Here is a 20,259-nt window from a genome sequence, read left to right as displayed (position 1 = left end):
CCTCCTCTCACACAGGCATGTGATCTTCCACATGGGCGTGTGGACCTTCACACGGCCTAGGAACTGTCACACGGTTGGGGCACACGACCGTGTAGCCCTGTTTCTCAAATTTTGTTTTGTGTTGCGTTTTGAACCGTCTTGTTTCCTATGTAGTCCAACATTCATTGAAGCCTATGTAAATGTGTAGGAATTCTGCTTCCGTTTAGATTCGAGTGTGTGTCCTAACTCATGTGTGACTTGTGTGTGTGTATGGTATTGATTGAATGGATGGATGTGTGCTCTTGAAGGCATTGACTGAATGCCTATGTGCTCTTGACGATGTTAGGTGAATGTGAAATTGTGCTTATTGCTATGTTGCCGAATACTCCTATGAGCATTGCTTCTATTAGTTTGAATGTGCTATAAGCTTGTTTTATTCACTATGTCGGTATACAATAAGCATGATTATTTGAGCATGCATAAAATTGGGGTTTTGGTTAAGAAGAGAAGGAAGTTTGATATGATTTTGGCAGTTTTAACTGCAATTCATTGTACAGCGGTTTACCGCACTGTACTACACATATGCTAGCTCAGCGCATAATGTTATTTCAATGGCATAGTTCCACATTACGTGGTGTATACGATGGATGAACCTATTATGGTTCTATGTAGTACGCAGGGTGGACGGGCCTTCTGTAGCCCTTATGTGGTATGCAGGGTGGACGAAAAGGTATTTGGTTGGATGGGTGGGTTTTCTGTTTGTCGCATATTTTATGCATTTGAATTTATGACTGTTTGTATGATCATTAGCACATTTATGAAATGCTTTGAATAGTCTGTGTTGATTGGGTACATGAGTGTTTGTTAATGATAACTTTCCGTTTATCATATTGCCGTTTGAGATGTTTGTATGTGATTTGTAAACATATGCTTTACTGGATTATATGTTAAGTTACTCAGTCTTTTGCCTTTTGCCTGTTTCAGACTCACACTGACCTCGTGTAGCTCAACCCTTAGTTTTCTCCCTTTCAGGTACTCTCGTGCTCTGTAGCTAGACTCAGCATATCGAAGGTCTCAGATGGGACAGGTTTGAATTAATAAAACAAAGTGTTCCTTCAAATCTTAAATTGTGAATTATTTTTGGACTGTAATTAAGTAAAAGAACTGTGGTATGAATTTTATTTTGGACTAAATTTTAGTAACTACAAAATTATATTTTTGAATGTTTTTAACTTAACTTAAATTTTTTTGTTTTGAATCCTAAATGGTTAAACGGTTTAGTTCGAACTTAGCAAACTGTGCTCGAAATGAGATGTTAACAATTCGTTTTATAAAAATTGCTTTTAGATCACTTCAGTGGTCAATGTCACCTCCGAGATCTGGCTAAAACTTTTAGGCTGGGTTTTGGGGTGTTACACTTTATATTCACTAACATGTTCATTACACCATATATTATAATAAATAATCTTTTTTGGGGTTTCTCTGAGATAACGAAAGCTCTTTCGATAACCTAAGACCAACGAAGGACTAAAATGTAAAGTTTCCAAACTTTACCGAGCTAGCATTGCGCCTTCAAGGGTGCAATATCGCGACTATGAAAATAGTGAGTTGACGTTGTGACCTCAAACATGGAACATTGCGATGATGATAAACTGATGTTGCGACATCAATAGAATTGTTTTGTGACTTTGAGGGCAGACCCCTATCACGATTCATTCACTTGTTTTAACCTGTTCATTTACAAAACTAGGTAACCTATAGGCCTAAAAAAATACCATGAAACACATTTCATATAATCTAATCATGTAAAAAATTATATAAGCCTTAACATTTCATAAACATTTCAATAACTAACATCTAATGGACAAAATGTTAAGTTAACCATTTACAATATAAAAACTGATTCAACCTCAAGTACATACCATTTATTGAAACATAAATAACTAAGTGTAAATGATTCAGATGTTGTTTCACCTCTCAGGACTTCGAGATCTACTGATACCTTCGCATGGAATACACAAATTGTACGTTGAGAGATAAAGCTTAGTGGTACTTTCATGATTAAAGTCAAGAAAACATTTATACATAATGTATAACATCTTCAATGTATCATCTAGTAAACAATCATAACCATTACCATTCATATATCAAAAACCAAGATTATACATAATCACATATAATCAAATTCATAAACTTTCACCATGAACAATCATTGCAACATAACATATAATACTTTTTACTTACATTATTACATTCTATTTCAATTCAATCTCACCGTTTATACATATCATTATTCCATTTTCGTATCAAATCCATTGATTTGTCATATTTCCACATCGGCCCTCCGAGCTTGTATAACCAGTTTGCATGATCTTTCATATGCTATCGATATTTATATATCGTATATAGGCATTTTTATTACCAATCCAATTCAAACATCATTTAAGCAATTCACTTGTTATAGTACCTATTAATTTTACTTGGACTTGAACCGATAGACAAATTCCAACCAACACATCAATTTGGCACCAGTGCCTCATTGGAACATCCGAAGTATATAAATTGCGCCCAGTACTTATCGGTATAACCGAAGTAAACGTTGTACCCAACACTCATCGAGTGTTCAAAGAAAAATGCACCTAGCACTTATCAACATATAGTCGAAGTAACCCATACTCAGTCTATCCTATGACATGCCGACTATATCCGAGTTTGCCCAAACAATTAATAGGCTACCAATGTTCAATTACGTTATACAATCTAATAAATATATAATTTCTTATTCAATTTTATAATCACATTTCAATTCATCATTAATTAACAAATTTCTTATATCACATAACATATTTCAATCCATTTTCATATAACATATCATGTATCAGTTAAATCATGCTACTTTGTATTTTGTTCAATTCAATCCAATATCTTGATATGCAATATCAATCATAGCAATTCAATTTATACGACAATTATATACTCACCTCAAAAATCAATCATGCAGGAAACATGAATATGCAAACAAGTATATTGATCTTGAATCATAAAACTACAAACCAAATCCTCGCGTCACTTGTCGATGAATCTCATTTTTCTTTCTCTCTTGACTGTCCAATGTCGTCTTAAGCTACATACAATAAAACAATAAGTAAATTATATACATTATCATCTAACTCACATTACCTTTCTTGGCCGTCAAAGAGAGGTGCGGAATTGGCAACACTATCGGAGTTGCTAGCAGATCGAAATCGGAGGGAATCAGTGCCAATCAGTCACAACAACAGCCAGCCTTGGAATAAGATCAGTCATTCCAGCAAACGTAGGCTTGAAAGCCGGAGTGCGTCAGGTTTTCGAGTCGATCCATATCCAATAGCTTGATTGGTCGAATGACCAGGAGGGGCTTGCTAAAAGCCATTCACCGCCTTTGGAAAAGGATTCTCGCGTCCCCTTTCCTTCCTAAAATCTGCCTCCAGCAAGACGCCAAAAGCCGTATAGTGCAGGAGCCCTGACGTGAACGGACGTTTTCTTTGTCTAAAAACCGGAGACATCGCACCTGCAGTGTCTCAATCTCCTCATCAAAAAAATCGGAAGTTGGGAGCGTTCTCTTTCTCCCTCTTTGTGCTTGAGCTGACTCATCCTCACAAAATATCTTGGTGAGAAACTCCTGCTCTGAATGGGTAAAGGAGGTGAGCTTGGAGATTGACTGGGAAGAAAGCGAAAACCTGGGTCGGCTGATAAATGAGTTAGCTCAGGCTCAGGGCGTGAAATTAAATAGATAAGAAAGGCTATTCCTGATCTGAAGAGTTGAGTTGCTATAGTTGAATTTTGGAAGGCTCAGGTTTGTGGTATTATTTATATAAGTCGTTTTGATCCCCGCTAAAGGTAAGCAGGGGAGATCTTTGAAGAGCATCCAATCCTGATCTTTTCACTTTCGAGATCGAAGAATCATAGCTATCAGTGCATTGGCAAAGCAGACCCAAAAGAAGAAGGAAGTCGAGCTGTAGTTCGAACTAAGGATAGACTGAATTCAAATAAGCCTTCACTTTCAATCCGTTGAAATGTATGGGTTAGGATGACCAGCTTTCGTACAAGAGTTTACCTAGAAAAAACCTGACTGTGAGACCGACTCGGCAAAGAGAGAGGAAAGTCAACCAAGTGTTCAATCTATTAAATAGACTATTTTTCTTTCATTAAAGTTTACAGATAAGTAAGATATTGAAAGGGGCAGAAATACAAAACCAATCATATTTTTCATTTTATTCAATTTAGTCCTTATATTTGGGATTGCATATCTTAAGATATTTAGCATCAGATCAAAATTTGATTTCACATTCTTTCATTAGGACCCTATACTTTCTTTTCCTAGCATAATTTCATAACATGTTTTCAATTTATTCAATTTGGTCCCCAATGTTACAAATTTATTATCAAGCTTTACAATTTAGTCATTATCATAATCTAAACTTAATTTTTATCAATTTCAAGCCTAATTCATCAAGTTTTCAACAATGGAAACTTGCTAAAAATTCAAAAATTGAAAAAAATTGATATATGGGCTAGCTAAATCAAGCTTCCATGATCATAAATCTATAAAAATCAAGAAAAATGGCTTAGGGACTTACTTGCAATAGTGTTCAAATGTTAAAAGGTGTTGAAGGTTTCTTTGTTTCTTTAAAAATGGCGGATGACAAGGAAGAAGATAAAGTTTTTTCATCTTTCTCCTTACTTTCTCAGCTATTTATATTAAGCTTAATTGTTTAATTAACTCAATTAACTATTATGAACCTTTAATTAAGACATTTTCTTATACATTAATTTATTATTGATTAAATTAAGTGTCCTCCAATATCTTTTCCTACTAACCTTAATAGAAAAATGGTTTAATAACCATTTTAACCCTTTGGATAATTGCTATCTAGGTCCCTAAGAATTTTCTTAATTAAAACTCAATAGCGATTGGACTTTTACAGTTTAGTCATTGAGTTTTAATTAACTACTTTTTCTGTTAAATTACTTAGTTGATCTTTATCATACTTTCGTATTAATTCTATAAATATTTTTATTTTATTTTTACGGACTTGGTTTGCAAAAATGAGTTTTCCAAAATTGTATTTTCCGACACCACTGGAATTCAGGTCATTACAATGCTCCCCCTTAAGAAATTTCGTCCCCAAAATTTACTTGGAAAGAGGTAGGGATCTTGAGATATCATTGACTCTTCCAGTTCCTAGGTAACTTCTTCTGCGCTATGGCTGCACCATAGGACCTTCACTAATAACGCATGCTTATTTCTCAGCTTTTTTACTTCTCGAGCTAATATCTCTACTAACTCTTCTTCATATGATAGATCAAGTTGAACTTCAATTCCTTCCACCGGTATAATATGAGAAGCATCTGATCGATATCATCGGAACATAGACACATGAAACACATTGAGAGTGTTTTGCAACTCCGACGGTAGGCAACCAGTCCAACTCTCTTACTGATCTAAAATGACCCAATATACCTAGGACTTAGCTTTTCTTTGCGACCAAAGTGCAAGATCTTTTCCCTCATAGAGACTTTTAGAATACCTTATCACTCACAATATATTCAATTTCATTATGTTTTAGATCAACATAATATTTTTTTTCAATCTAAGGTTGCTTTCGATCTGCCTCTAATTAGCTTTACCATATCTTCACCCAATAATCATTTTTACTAAAGTTCTTTTGAGCAGAAAATGGTAATCTAACGAAAAAACTTATACCATGAAATTAACTGAATTGTATATGATTTCAAGGTTGAATATGATTTGATTCATACATGTTACTAAGTTAGTTGATGTATATGAGTTGTGTTATAAGTTCTTGATATGTTAATGGACTAACATCTTGGTGTATGTGATGATATATGATAGTTGTTCCAAAATGTGCTAAAGGATGCCAATTGATTTCAATTATGTTAAAATTTTAAATTATTGAATTCCTAAGGTAAGTTAAGTAAATTTTCATATGGACTTACTAAGCATTTAATATGTTTACTCTGTTGCCTCCCTTTTCCTTGTAGATTACTGACTTATGGACCATGTCGATCGGATTTACGAGAAGCTCACACTATCCTGTAATTGATTCGATAGTCATTTAATCGCTTTAAGGCTCTGTATTGTGGCATGTAAATAGGTGTTATGCTTTAATGGTTTATAAGCTAGTATGACTTGAAATCATTTCATATTTGAATTTGGAAATATTGATGTCAATATGTATGATTATGGTTTGGTAAATGTTGTCTTGTATGAATGGTAGGAAAAATGGTATGTTGAGCTTAAAATGGCATAGTAAAATGTTAGTTTTGAAGGGTTAAAAGGCATGATAGTATAATTTGAGTCTAAATAGGTTAATTGGTATGTTTTGGTGTCAAATTGTGGCATATTGGGTCGATTGATTTGGAATTGGTTAAAATCCAATGTTTGGTATGAGTTTGGATTGGTTTTATGCAGGTACAAGTGTATAAAGAAGCACAAATTGTGTAAACAGTTTGGTTGTATTGAAATAGTTGCGAATGGCTTAAATTTTACCAAAAACATAGTCCATGTCCCGATGAGCAATCTTCCTCATCGCAATGTCGATCAACAGTGTGTCATATTACGATGAAGAGTGTCTTAAAGTCACGACGTGACCAACTAATTGGCGACGTCACGACATGGAGAGGGTGACATCACGATGTAGGCCCTGAATTTTCAAAACTTTACAATTTGGTCCTATTTCGTGCTCGAGTCAACAAAAGAGCTTTCGTAAGCTCAATTAAAGCCTGGATTTAATTTTGTATCATAATGAGCATGTGTTTACAACATGTTTGAATGTTCAATTGATTGATTTTTGGTTTATTTGGCAGTAATTGCTCCGGCAACGATTGTAGCATCTTATAGCTTAAACCCATCGATCGGGACGGGCGAGGGGTGTTACAAGACCCAAATGAAATTAGTTCCCAAATAAAAAAATTGATTGAGTCTCTCTCGATATTCCAAGAAGTGGCATTAGCCTTAGCTCAATCCAAAGAGGAAACTCATCTCAAACAAATTGTTGCTAAAGAAGCCAATATTTCAAAAAATAGAGAGATTATTTTATGTAAACCAAAATTTCTCAAAAATATTTTAAAAGAAATATCTCTTCAAGATTTTTTTCCAAAAGAAGTAGCATCATCATAGATTGCTACACAAAAATCTTCACAATATTTTACAAATAAATGTTTTGAAAAAAATTTCATTATAGAGGAAGAATTTTCTAAAAGACCTCTGCATATTATTATCAAAGAACTTTTCAAAGGATAGCATTTTAAGTCATTAGACTCACAAAAAACCAACAATATTATGAAAACATACTGGTTTAGACTAGATTAGTATTGTTCAAAAATTGCACATATCCAAAAGACCCAAACTTTATTATTCATTCAACAACCTAAATAATTAAAATTCTCAAATCAAGAGATAAGGGTGAAAACCTAAACTCTCCAAAGAAATTCCCAACCAAATTCCCCACTAAAACAGACCATCACCCATATTTTACATACTAGAACTATCAAACAGCCTGGTACAATGCCTTCTTTATCAACAACCAACATATGAGACACTCTTGATTAATATATTTCAAGTATGACACCCAATATCCAAATTGGTTTCAAGAGTAGTAGAATTAAGGGGGTTTTTTATTTTTTTAATATCCTACCAGAAAAAACCCAAAATTTATGGCCCAAATTCTTTGACAATTTCTAGACAAAACCAGAAAAAAAAACATATACAAAACAATCCATTTCTTTTCAAAATTGTGTATTTCTTGGATTGTCTCCTAGAATTATGCTTATGAACAAGACCAATACATGAGAACCTAATTGTTAGTTCGAAATTTCAGAGAAAAATGGTGGGACAAATTGAATGATGAAAAATATGACTCCAAGTGTTTAGACGATTTTTTTAACAAAAATCCAAGATTATGCAAGTTCACTGCCCCAATCAAACCACTGCAAAATTTCATCAAGCTAAATCGATCGCCAACGCATTATTGGCTCAGACCAAAACCAAAAAAGAATATAAAAGGCTTATGACTGAAATGCTCAGCTCAATAGATTCTGACTCAAAAGATGAGAAATCCTTGACATCTTCAATCAAAACGGTGGATCTTATATCCACCACAATCGTGACAATCACAAAACCAAAAAGAGATAAAAAATAAGAAGGAAGGGGAAAAGAATAAGAAGATAATTGTTTTGAAATAATTGTCTGCAACCTTCAAAGATTCACTACATACTTGAAGAAATTGTTCCAAAAGAAGACAAGAAAGCCAAATAGTAAAGATTCTCTAGAAGACAAAAGGCAAAGATGAACAATGATGATTCTCTACAAAGAAAAGATGAAGATGAACAATAACGATTCTCTACAAAAATTCTCCCAAAAGAAAAGACGAAGATACACAATAGAGATTCCCTGCAAAAGTTTTGTAATTCAGAGAATATATTCTCTGCAATTGTAATAATAGTCTAAAAAATAACAATTGTGTAGAGGGAAAAAATATTTGTAATAATGTACTAGATCATATTCTTCCACATAGACGTTGTAAAGAAGGAAGAGCTGTCTATAAAAGGCTCTCAATTTGACAATGAAAGACACCTCAATACACGATGCGAAAATTCTCTTAAGCAAAGTTTCACTCCAAAACTTTCAAAAATTTAAGTTTTTATTTTTAAAAATTTAAATTCAAAACAAATAAAATTTAAGTTTTCAAAAATTCAAATATTTGAACTTGAAAAGTATACCTATACTAATAAGTATAATTTTAAAACACTAACTTACAATTAAACTAAAATTATATATTTTAAAACATCAAATCAATTAATAAATTTTATCATAAAATTTGTAATATTTATATTTTAAAATAATTCACATGTAAATTGATGCAAATTTTAAAATAAAAATTGTATATTTAGTTTCTATTCATATCATGCTTTAAATATTTTTAAAATTTTGTTAATGTTAAAGATATGTGACCCAAATTTTTTAAATAAAATAAAAGTGGCAAAATACAGTACAGGCTGCACAAGTGAAATCTGTATAGAGTATGATTCCTCTATTTGATGTTGATTAGAATAAATTGTTTTAACATTACTACATTACTTCTATTTGATTTGACTTTGATTAGAACATGGTTTTACAAATCTATAAATAGACGTAGTCGTCTCTCCTCTTGTATCATTCGAATTCGACATAGTGAATTTTCTTTTTCTCTACCCGTGGTTTTTTTTCCCAAAAGGGTTTCCATGTAAAATATGTGTTCTATTTTTCTCTCTTTTCTTGCCATTATCGACATTCTATTTTTTACAATTAATATTTTTGAATTTAAGTTGTATTAATATTATATAATGTTTATGCATTATTTAAGGTTTGAATTTAACGAGTATTCCGCATTGGGGCTTGAAGTTTTATTTTGTCTAAATTAGTCCATGATTTGACAATTATTCTTATATTGAAGTCTGAACTTTTTTGTGTGTGTGTTCAAGTTAGCTCCTAAACTTGTCAATTGGTCAATTTCATTGAGAAAGAGTTGGAGGAAAAATTTAAGGTCCCAATATGAGAACAATTGTCTAGTTTAAACCCCAACGTGAGAACAATTGTCAAGTTTAAATTTCAACACATAAATCATTACCAACTTGAGGCTCCAAAAGAATGAATAAACCCTATTACATAAGAAAGATTATTTTAAGGGTAAACTACCGTAAAGATTAGCCAACTATAGTTTTTTTCTTCATCTGACTATGAAAAGTTAAAAAATGGTTACTTAACTATTCAAATTTATCATTTTTTTTGTCACCGTTTAACTAATGTAAAAATGAAAACAACAAAAAATCTAAGATGAGTGACCAAAAAGAATAAATTTGAACAGACGAATGATCATTTTATAATTTTTTATAATTGGTTCATAAAAAAATAACTAATAATTTGATAATCATTTTATAACTTTTAAATATGAATGTTTGAAGTTGGAACCTAAAAAGCGGGAGAAAAATGGAAGTGTAAAAGCAATGGATATGGATGGGAGAGAAAAGAGGCTGTTCACTCTCCTGTGAATTCTCAACATCTTCCCATTTCCCTTTTTTTGTCCTTTCTTTAGACCAAATCCACCCTCTCTTACCTCAATTCTCTCCTTCGTGTCCTTAAATTCAATCCCATTTTTGGTTTCAAACATCCCTCAAAAACAGGTTTTTGAGAAAAGAAAACAAAGCCCACCAGCATTATTATAACGTAAAAACATGTTTGTCAGTATCAGGATCATTTGTTCTTAATTACCTCGTTGTCTCCGAAGGAAAGTTTATGATAACATAACTTGAGAGAATGTCTGTAAAGATAATATATGTTTGTTGTTTACTTGGTGCTACTATGTTTTGATTCTAATCGTTCACCTTATCTTCTTTCGTATATCATTAGCCTGTGATGAGATAAACTGGATATATTAACGTGATGGCCAGAGAGTACAGTGGATTGCAAATGCATCATCAGCTGGAAGCAAAGAGGAAGCGTCTCACGTGGATTCTTGGGGTGAGTGCTCTCTGCATATTATTTTATGTGTTGGGAGCTTGGCAGACTACTCCTAGCAGTCAATACGATGTATACACAAGAGTTGGTTGCGATAATAATAGCGCTACACCAGACAGCAATGGCAGTAATCAATCATTAACAAACTTGGACTTTGCAAGCCATCACCAGGTGGCTCTCGACAGTTCAAAAACAATCAGTCAATTCCCACCATGTGATATGGCATACAGTGAGTACACTCCTTGCCAAGATAAAGTGAGAGGAAGAAAATTCGATCGCGACATGATGAAATATCGAGAACGGCATTGTCCCACCAAGCAAGAAATGCTCCTCTGCCTTATACCAGCTCCGCCCAAGTATAAGACCCCTTTCAAATGGCCTCAGTCTCGTGATTACGCATGGTACGACAACATCCCTCACAAAGAACTCAGCATCGAGAAGGCAGTCCAGAACTGGATTCAAGTAGAGGGTGATCGTTTCAGATTCCCTGGGGGAGGCACCATGTTCCCTCGGGGAGCCGATGCATATATTGATGACATTGGCGAGCTCATTCCCCTCACTGATGGAAACATCAGGACAGCTGTTGATACTGGATGTGGGGTAAGTAAATGAAATGAACATCCTCTTGCATTATATTTGCTTGCTTTTCCTGTCTTTTATCTAACCGTGAATTCTGTTTGGGCTCCCTATCAAGTTTTGGTCTATGTTATTGTTAATAACTGGTACTTGAAGCGCGTACTATTTACCTTGCCTTGGCTGATCCGTTTATTATTTTCTCTGGTGGTAGGTTGCCAGTTTCGGTGCTTACCTGTTGAAGAGGAATATCTTGACAATGTCTTTTGCTCCAAGAGATACACACGAAGCACAAGTCCAGTTTGCACTGGAACGCGGAGTTCCTGCAATGATCGGAATCATAGGTTCCATGAGGCTTCCTTACCCAGCAAGGGCTTTTGACTTGGCTCATTGTTCTCGTTGTTTGATCCCTTGGCAGAATAATGGTAAGGCATCTCTATCTCATCGTTCTATGGGTTGAAACTTGTATATTAGCTAATGGTTGCCTTTAATTGGGGATAGAGGGTTTGTATCTCATGGAACTGGACCGCATTCTAAGACCTGGGGGTTACTGGATTCTCTCTGGTCCTCCTATCAACTGGAAGAAATATTGGAGAGGGTGGGAAAGAACAAAGGAGGACTTAAAACAAGAGCAAGATGCTATCGAAAACGTTGCTAGACGCCTATGCTGGAAGAAAGTGACTGAAAACAACGATCTAGCAATTTGGCAAAAGCCCATCAACCACGTCGGGTGTGTTAAAGAGGTCATGTGCAAATCAGAGGATCCAGATACAGCTTGGTACTCTCTTTACCGTCTTTCATACAATTAATTTCCTCCTTTGATACCCATGAATATAAAGCCCTTTTTGGGTCTCATTTTCCTTGTCATTCTCATTTGTGCTAAAAAGGTACAGAAGTTTGGAAGCTTGCATAACCCCAGTTCCACAAGTATTGAGCTCAGATGAAGTTGCTGGCGGTGAACTATTAAAATGGCCGGAGCGTGCATTCTCTGTTCCTCCTAGACTTAGCCGTGGCTCAGTACCAGGCCTCGGTGTTGATAGATTTATAGAGGATAACGAACAGTGGAAGGATAAGATAGCACATTACAATCGAATTATTGCTCCCCTACGCTCAGGCCGATATAGGAATATTATGGACATGAATGCTTACCTGGGGGGATTCGCAGCAGCTGTGGCAAAGTATCCAGTGTGGGTCATGAATGTGATCCCTGCACATATAGACTATGACACTTTGGGAGTTATTTATGAACGAGGTCTAATTGGTACGTACCAGGATTGGTGCGAGGCATTCTCAACATATCCAAGAACCTACGACCTCATCCATGCTAGTGGCTTGTTTACTTTATATCAGCACAGGTAAACATTCTATTTCTTTCGGAAGATGAGATTCTCAATGTTTGATGTAATTTGTTTAAACTCATGTATATATGTTGCTTGAAGGTGTGACATCACTTACATCTTGTTGGAGATGGACCGGATTCTGAGGCCGGAAGGGTCAGTTATATTTAGGGACACAGTGGAGCTGTTAGTGAAGATAAAGAGTATAACTGATGGAATGAGATGGAAGAGTCATATCGTGGACCATGAAAGTGGACCCTTCAATCCTGAGAAAATTCTTGTTGCTGTCAAAACTTACTGGACTGGTGAAGCAACAAAAAGGAAACCCAAGTAGAGATTTATATATAGTGTATCCCTCTTCCCCTCTCTTTGCACTTTCTGTCTCATTTTTCATCTCGGGAAAATATTGTCTGATAAACTGAGATTTCACATAACTGTTCCTTTTCTAAGAGTAAAAGTGTAGGTTTAATTATAAAATTTTGTGTATTTTATGGATGCAATGTAAATGTAAGCTGTTTTCTTCAAACTTCTCTCTAACTGTCATTGCTTTAATAACGATAAGACCACGATTGCTATTATTTGGATCTTCAGGTCTACGTATCTTTCCAATTTGCATGCTGGAACTGTGGGTGTTTTGTCGAAAGATGGCTTTCCTTTCTTTGTTTCTTTTTCGGTAAACAACCCTAAAATTGTCTTCTTGAGGGAATGATGATTGGGCATGCCACGTTGGAAAATGTTTTACATGTATTTCTTTCATTTTCCACATAATTAATAGATTTGGCAACAGTAAAGCAAATACGGGTACAAACTCTAATGGCAAGAAACTGCCTTTGATTCCTCTAACGCTTCCTGTCTTTATGTTCTGCTTTGACCCCTTCACGTTCTCCATCGAACCAACCTCCACGTTTGACCCCAAAACCGAGGTGGCGAAATCGATCATGTCCTCCACCGACCCCACACACCGCTTGGTCTCGCCGGGCTCCGCGCTCACTCGCACTCTTTCAAAGCGTCCAGTGTGGAGTTATCCCCCGCGTGGAATATCCGCTTCAATTCACCAATCTTGGAGGAAGAAAATGGTAGTTTAGAAGCAATAATCAGGGGCAAAATTGATTTTTACGGGCATTTTATCTCTAATCTCCAGCATTGGCATCACGGTTCCCCGCTTGAACAACTTCCCCCGGAAGAATTTGCCCGGCTCCACCCATTTATTCACGACACTACCACTGGCCTTAAGCAGTTTCAAAGGAACTGCCATAGTTGTATCTACCGAAAACGATGCCCTTTTTTGAATAATCCTTAAAAGTGTTGTTTCTTCCATAGATTTTGAACCCAATGGGTTGACCCACTGCTCCTTGGCCCTACCCTGTGAATTTATCGGTTCCTTCATTGAAAGATTGGTCGTAGTTTGAAAAATTGACTTTCTCTCCATTGGAATTTTTAGTGTAAGATTGGAAAGAATTGTCACCCACATTGGATTGATCGCGATAGCTTGAGAAACTGTTGACTGCCGCAATGTTGCCATCTCCGTAACTCTTGAACGTATTTGTGCAGCGTTAGAGTCGAATCAGTATGGAGTGAAACTGTCATTCACACCATTGGCTGCTTTTCCGAAACTGGAAAAACTTGACCCTACGACATAGGCTCCTTTTCTATAACTATTTAAGTCGTTAGGAATGTCGTTACCGTTTTTGCCGTAATTCGAGAATGATTGCCCGTTCCCGGCGTTGGCATTCTCGGTGTACTGCGTGAACGTGGATAATGGAAGAAATTGTTGAGAGTTGGACTACAATGCAACATGGAACCAGCAGCCAGCTACTGTCAAGATCAGCAGCAACAATGCAACTGCAATGCAGCCATCGAGCTCAGCAGCATTGCTTGGTGCGCAAGATTAAAGTTGGACCGAATGAAGCAACCAACTTGTTCTTTTGTAATTTAGTTTGGTTCAATCTTAGTTTACACATAAAACTAGTCAAATGAAGTTAGTGATAAGATCTTTTGATGTAATGGCTGATTGGTCAGCTATTTTTTATTATCATTTCAGCTAGTGTTTAGGCTTGTATTAGTTGGAGCAGTTAAACAAATTAGGTAACTGTCAAGTTTATTTTGTAGCTCCTTTATATTTAAAAATTTGAATGAAATACATTGTTGATCAGTTAAAAATTTTAATGTGTATTCAAGCTTTGTTTTGCTGCTTTGTTTGCTTTTCTTTTCTGCTTCGATTCTTCATTGCTTCTATTTTGCAAATCTGTTGAAGCATGCTGCCAATGTTCCAACAAATGGTATCATGAGCCCGAGTCTTTGAGGGGCCTTTGTCATTCGGTTGTTTTCAAACAAAACCAAAGTTTAAAACAGTTAAGATCGAAGCATCTAAACTCAGACAAGCAGAATAAGTTTCACTCCACCACCACCACCAGTGTTCACTGGAGAAAACTATCACATCTGGATAGTCAAAATGAAGACATACCTCCAGGCACACGATCTCTGGAGTGTAATCGAGAATGATGCTGAACCACCTCCATTGAGAGCCAATCCCACCATTGCTCAAATGAGGCAGCATTCTGAGGAGCGAGCCAATAAGCACAAGGCTATGACCTGTCTGCAAAATGGAGTGTCTGATGTGATATTCACTCGCATCATGGCCTGTGACTCACCAAAGCAGGCATGGAAGAAGCTGAAGGAGGAGCTCATGGGGACTAACAAGACAAGGCATTAGCAAGTGATCAACCTCAGGAGAGACTTTGAAAATTTGAGAATGAAGGAGTCTGAGACCATCAAGCAGTACTCAGACAGGATAATGGCCATTGTCAATAGCATAAGGCTCCTTGGAGTGGACTTCACTGAGAGCAGAGTTGTTGAAAAGGTCATCACAACTCTCCCTGAGAAATTAGAGTTAAAGATCTCATCACTTGAGGACTCGATGGACTTATCAGCCATTTCATTGTCTGAGCTGATAAATTCCCTATATGCACTTGAGCAAAGGAGGGCAAATAGGCAGGAAGAGAATCCTAAAGCTGCTTTCCGGGCAAAAGCCAGTGAAGGCTCGAGTTTGAGTGCTAAAGGAAAAAAGCCTTGGCACAATAGGAGAGTCAAAACAGGAAGGGATGAAGCAAAAAGGGTGTTTCCACCATGTGTCCACTGCAAAAAGACAACACACTCAGAGAAATATTGTTGGTTTAGGCTAGACATCCAATGCAGGAAGTGTAAGCAATTTGGTCATGTGGAGAAGGTGTGCAAGGGCAAGCCAAAGGAGGCTACTCAACAACAGGCTCGACCTGCTGAGGATCTGCAAGCTCAAGAGGAGCATGTGTTTACAGCAACCTGTTTTGTTGGCACAACAAAGGCCAGTAGTGATTGGCTATTAGACAGTGGTTGCTTACACCATATGGCAGCTGATGAGAAGCTGTTTAAGAGCCTAGACAGAAGCTTCTACTCGAAGATCAGAATTGGAGATGGGAAGCTAATTGAGGCTAAGGGAAAAGGCAATGTGCTGGTTAGCACTGGTTCAGGTAACAAGCTAATCACTGATGTGCTCTTTGTACCTGACTTAGACCAGAACTTGCTTAGTGTAAGCCAAATAGTTGAAAAGGGCTATACTTTGGTCTTTAAAGATGGCTGCTGTATTCTTCAAGACATGCATGGTGAGGAGCTAGTTATGGTCTCTATGGCTGATAGGTGCTTTATGCTGGATGTTAGTCAAGTGGAAAGAAATGTTTACATCAGCCTTGCTGAAAGTACTGACTTGTGGCATAGGAGATTAGGCCATGCTAACCTCAGATCCCTTGATCTGTTGCATAGGCTAAATCTGGTTGATAACATGTCTAAGATTGAACCTAGTGGGACTGTTTGTGAGGTTTTTCAGCTTGGTAAGCAGGCTAGACTGCCTTTTCTTACTGATAGTGCTAGGAGAGATCAAGATAAACTCGAATTAGTGCATTCTGATGTTTGTGGTCCTATGAGAACACCTTCAATTAGTGACAACAAGTATTTTGTCCTGTTTATAGATGATCTAACAAGGTTGTGTTGGGTCTACTTCTTGAAGAAGAAGTCAGAGGTATTTGAAGCCTTCTGCAAATTCAAGGCATATGCTGAAAATCAGTCTGGCCGCAAAATTAGAGCCTTGAGGACTGATAATGGTTCAGAATATGTGTCTGATAAATTTCAGAAGCTTTGTGACAGTGATGGGATTCACCATCAGCTTACAACAGTTTATACTCCTCAACAGAATGAAGTTTGTGAAAGAAAAAATAGAACTGTGTTGAACATGGCCAGATGTCTGGTGTTTCAAAGCAAGCTTCCAAGTCAGTTTTGGGCTGAGGCAGTTAATACCTCATTATACCTGCTCAATAGGTTGCCAACTCGAGCAGTCAAGGCAAAACACCTTTTGAGGCTTAGCATAGAGTCAAACCAGTGGTAACACACCTGAAAGTGTTTGGCTATGTGTGCTATTCTCATGTTCCAGTGGAAAAGAGAACCAAGTTTGAGAGTGGGGCTATTCCAGGAATCTTTGTTGGCTATAGCAGTAACAAGAAGGGTTATAGAGTGTATGATCCTTCAGCAAAGAAGGTCTCAGTCAGTAGAGATGTGAAGTTTGATGAGGAAAAGGTGTGGAACTGGAATGGTGCTGAAGCAGGCATGTCAGAAATGGACCAGTTGGACTTGGTTATTGACCCTACAGAAGAAGGACCAAATGAAGATGATGCTGATGATACACCAGTGAGGGGCACCAGGACCTTGGCTGATGTTTATCAAAGGTGTAGTGTTGCTGTGATTGAGCCTACAGATTTTGAGGAGGCTGCCAAAGATGGAAATTGGATGAAAGCCATGGAAGCTGAGTTGGAAATGATTAACAAGAACCAGACATGGGAATTGGTGAACAGACCAGAACACAAAAAGGTCATAGGTGTTAAGTGGGTGTATAGAGCCAAATACAATGCTGATGGCTCTTTGAACAAGCACAAGGCCAGGCTTGTGGTGAAGGGCTACAGTCAGCAATATGGAGTTGACTTCTTGGAGACATTTGCTCCAGTAGCAAGACTGGACACAATTAAGCTCCTATTTGCTTTAGCAGCTCAGAAACATTGGAGGGTTCACCAATTGGATGTGAAATCAGGATTTCTGAATGGTTTTCTCAAGGAGGAGATCTTCATCAAGCAACCAGATGGTTTTAAGATAGCTGGACATGAAGACAAAGTGTACAGATTGAGAAAGGCACTTTATGGCCTGAAACAGGCACCAAGGGCCTTGTATGACAGGGTTGATACTTATCTGTCTAAGCTTGGATTTGTAAAAAGTACTAGTGAACCTACCATTTCTGTTAAGAAGTTAGAACAGGAGACCTTGTTGATTGTTTCCTTGTATGTGGATGATTTATTAGTGACAGGGAGCAAAGTTGAGCTCATTAATGAGTTCAAGGTTCAAATGCAGCAAGTATTTGAGATGACTGATTTGGGGATCATGACATACTTCCTTGGCATGGAAGTTCACCAGTCTGATCGAGGCATCTTCATCAGCCAACACACATTTGCCTTGAAGATCCTTGGTAAATTTTGCATGCAAAACTGTAAAACAGTAAGCACACCAGTGGCTCAAGGTGAAAAATTGACTAGCATTGATGATCAAGAAAGGGTTGATGAGAGGCACTATCGAAGCCTAGTAGGTTGCTTGTTGTATCTAACAGCAACGAGGCCAGACATTATGTTTAGTGTTAGTTTGCTATCGAGGTTCATGCACTGCTGTAATGAGGCTCATTTGAAGGCTACAAAGAGGGTCTTTAGATATGTTAAAGGGACAACAAACTTTGGTGTGATGTTTGAAAGTGGAAAAGAGCTGAGACTTGAAGGTTACTCAGACAGTGACTGGGCAGGATCCCTTAATGACATGAAGAGTACCTCTGGATACTTCTTCACACTTGGATCGAGCATGTTTTGCTGGAGTTCAAAGAAGCAACAGACTGTTGCTCAGTCCACAGCTGAAGTAGAGTACATTGCAGCTACAGCAGCGTCAACCAGGCCATTTGGCTCAGGAAACTGCTTCAAGACCTTAATGAAACACAAGCTGAAGCAACTGAGATTTGGGTGGACAATCAATCAGCAGTTGCTATAGCTAAAAATGCCGTGTTCCATGGGAAGACTAAGCACTTTAAGATTAAATTGCATGTTTTTTCGAGAGGCTGAACAAACAAGGGAAGTCATCCTTGCTCATTGTAGCTCAGGGGCACAATTGGCTGACATGCTAACTAAGCCCTTAGGAGCTGCTCGATTTGAGGTATTGAGAAGTGCAATTGGTATGTGTTGCATACAGTCCAAGGAAGAGTGTTGAGAGTTGGACTACAATGCAACATGGAACCAACAACCGACTCTTGTCAAGATCAAGACAACAATGCAAGCGCAATGCGACCATCGAGCTCAAGAGATTGCTTGTGCGCAAGATTAAAGTTGGACCGAATGAAGCAACCAACTTGTTCTTTTATAATTTAGTTTGGTTCAATCTTAGTTTACTCATAAAACTAGTAAAATGAAGTTAGTGATAAGATCTTTTGATGTAATGGTTGATTGGTCAGCTATTTTTTATTATCATTTCAGCTAGTGTTTAGGCTTGTATTAGTTGGAGCAGTTAAACAAATTAGGTAACTGTCAAGTTTATTTTGTAACTCCTTTATATTTCAAAATTTGAATGAAATACATGGTTGATCAGTTACAAATTTTGATGTGTATTCAAGCTTTGTTTTGCTGCTTTGTTTGCTTTTCTTTTCTGCTTCGATTCTTCATTGTTTCTGTTTTACAAATCTGTTGAAGCATGCTGCCAATGTTCCAACAGAAATATGTGGAAAACATTTTCCATTGTGGCATGCCCAGTCATGAAGAAAATAGCTGTGACCATTTTGGACAACTTTATTACTTTAGAGTGAGTAACAAGATAATTTACCCTAGATTTGATTTGAACCAATGCCTAATATATGCTAAACTAAGTTAATCAAATTAAAAGTTTCCCTAAATTAAGCTACTGTAATCAAATTATTTATTCAACATACTATCCCTCCTTCACCTTTCACTGGGCTTTGAGTGGACCGGTTTCGCAGTTTGAGAGGAACCGGTGTCTGTTATGGTTGTTGTTGCCTTCTCATTGTTATACTTTTTCCTTTTTCTTTTTTTAAATTTCACTGATAGCAATACAGATATCATTTGAGATCAACTAGCTATTTTCTATCGCAAGAAAACTTAAAAAGGAACAAGATGAAGGATAGAAATGTACCATGTATCATTTTCCGCCACTTTCCTATTTTGTTAATTTTATCTAGTGGTTTTCCAGATATTATACTTTTTGTCTGTAGAAGTTGCATAGTTATATGGGTGAAGCTGAAACATAGTCTTGGCTTCATTCTGTGATAAGTTTAAATGGTAGCAAGAGTTAACGGTAGCTCATGTTAGGATATATTTGACGATATTGAAATTCGTGGAGTAATTTTATGCAAATGGCTGTTGTCTTGAGTAGTTTTCACTTCCCCATAATTGGCATAAAATGGTCTCTTTTCAATGTTACTTTCTTTGTGTATAAATATGGTTGCTACCATTGAATAAAACCATCTTTATTTGTCACAGTCACTAGCATATATATGCACTACACCAGAACAGGTTTTTAGCGGCATTTTTTTAGGCCTTTAGCGGCGCTTTTTAACGCCACTAAAGGCATTTGCGGTGCTTTAAGAAGCGCCACAAAAAATGCCGCTAACGACAACGTCGCTAACTTTTGCGGTGCTTATAGAAAAAAAGCCGCTAAAGAACATGTTCTTTAGCGGCGCTTAGGAAAAAATGC

The 20,259-nt window shown here is 36.9% G+C and overlaps 1 protein-coding gene and 1 pseudogene across 1 annotated transcript; one reads left to right on the top strand and one right to left on the bottom strand.

Moving 5' to 3' along the window:
* The first annotated feature begins 10,391 nt into the window (after positions 1–10,391).
* Positions 10,392–13,008, top strand: LOC105791272 (probable methyltransferase PMT17). The gene is made up of 5 exons (XM_012619276.2): positions 10,392–11,137; positions 11,325–11,535; positions 11,612–11,888; positions 11,998–12,465; positions 12,550–13,008. Exons 1-5 carry the CDS (start codon positions 10,463–10,465, stop codon positions 12,779–12,781), a joined length of 1,863 nt encoding a protein of 620 aa, XP_012474730.1. The 5' UTR covers positions 10,392–10,462; the 3' UTR covers positions 12,782–13,008.
* A 207-nt stretch (positions 13,009–13,215) lies between these two features.
* Positions 13,216–15,110, bottom strand: LOC105793259 (polygalacturonase 1 beta-like protein 3; annotated as a pseudogene).
* Positions 15,111–20,259: the final 5,149 nt, after the last annotated feature.

Source organism: Gossypium raimondii, chromosome 8, assembly GCF_025698545.1.
Source record: "Gossypium raimondii isolate GPD5lz chromosome 8, ASM2569854v1, whole genome shotgun sequence".
In the NCBI taxonomy this organism is placed as follows: domain Eukaryota; kingdom Viridiplantae; phylum Streptophyta; class Magnoliopsida; order Malvales; family Malvaceae; genus Gossypium; species Gossypium raimondii.
The sequence above is the reverse complement of the archived record's forward strand: the minus strand, read 5'-3'. Positions and strand labels throughout refer to the sequence as shown.

Bases quoted from the DNA above. Each gene is read 5' to 3' on its own strand.
- LOC105791272 (XM_012619276.2), top strand. From the start codon at position 10,463: ATGGCCAGAGAGTACAGTGGATTGCAAATGCATCATCAGCTGGAAGCA. The intron at 11,138-11,324 runs GTAAGTAAATGA...CTCTGGTGGTAG, and splicing joins CTGTTGATACTGGATGTGGG to GTTGCCAGTTTCGGTGCTTA. The intron at 12,466-12,549 runs GTAAACATTCTA...TGTTGCTTGAAG, and splicing joins TTTACTTTATATCAGCACAG to GTGTGACATCACTTACATCT.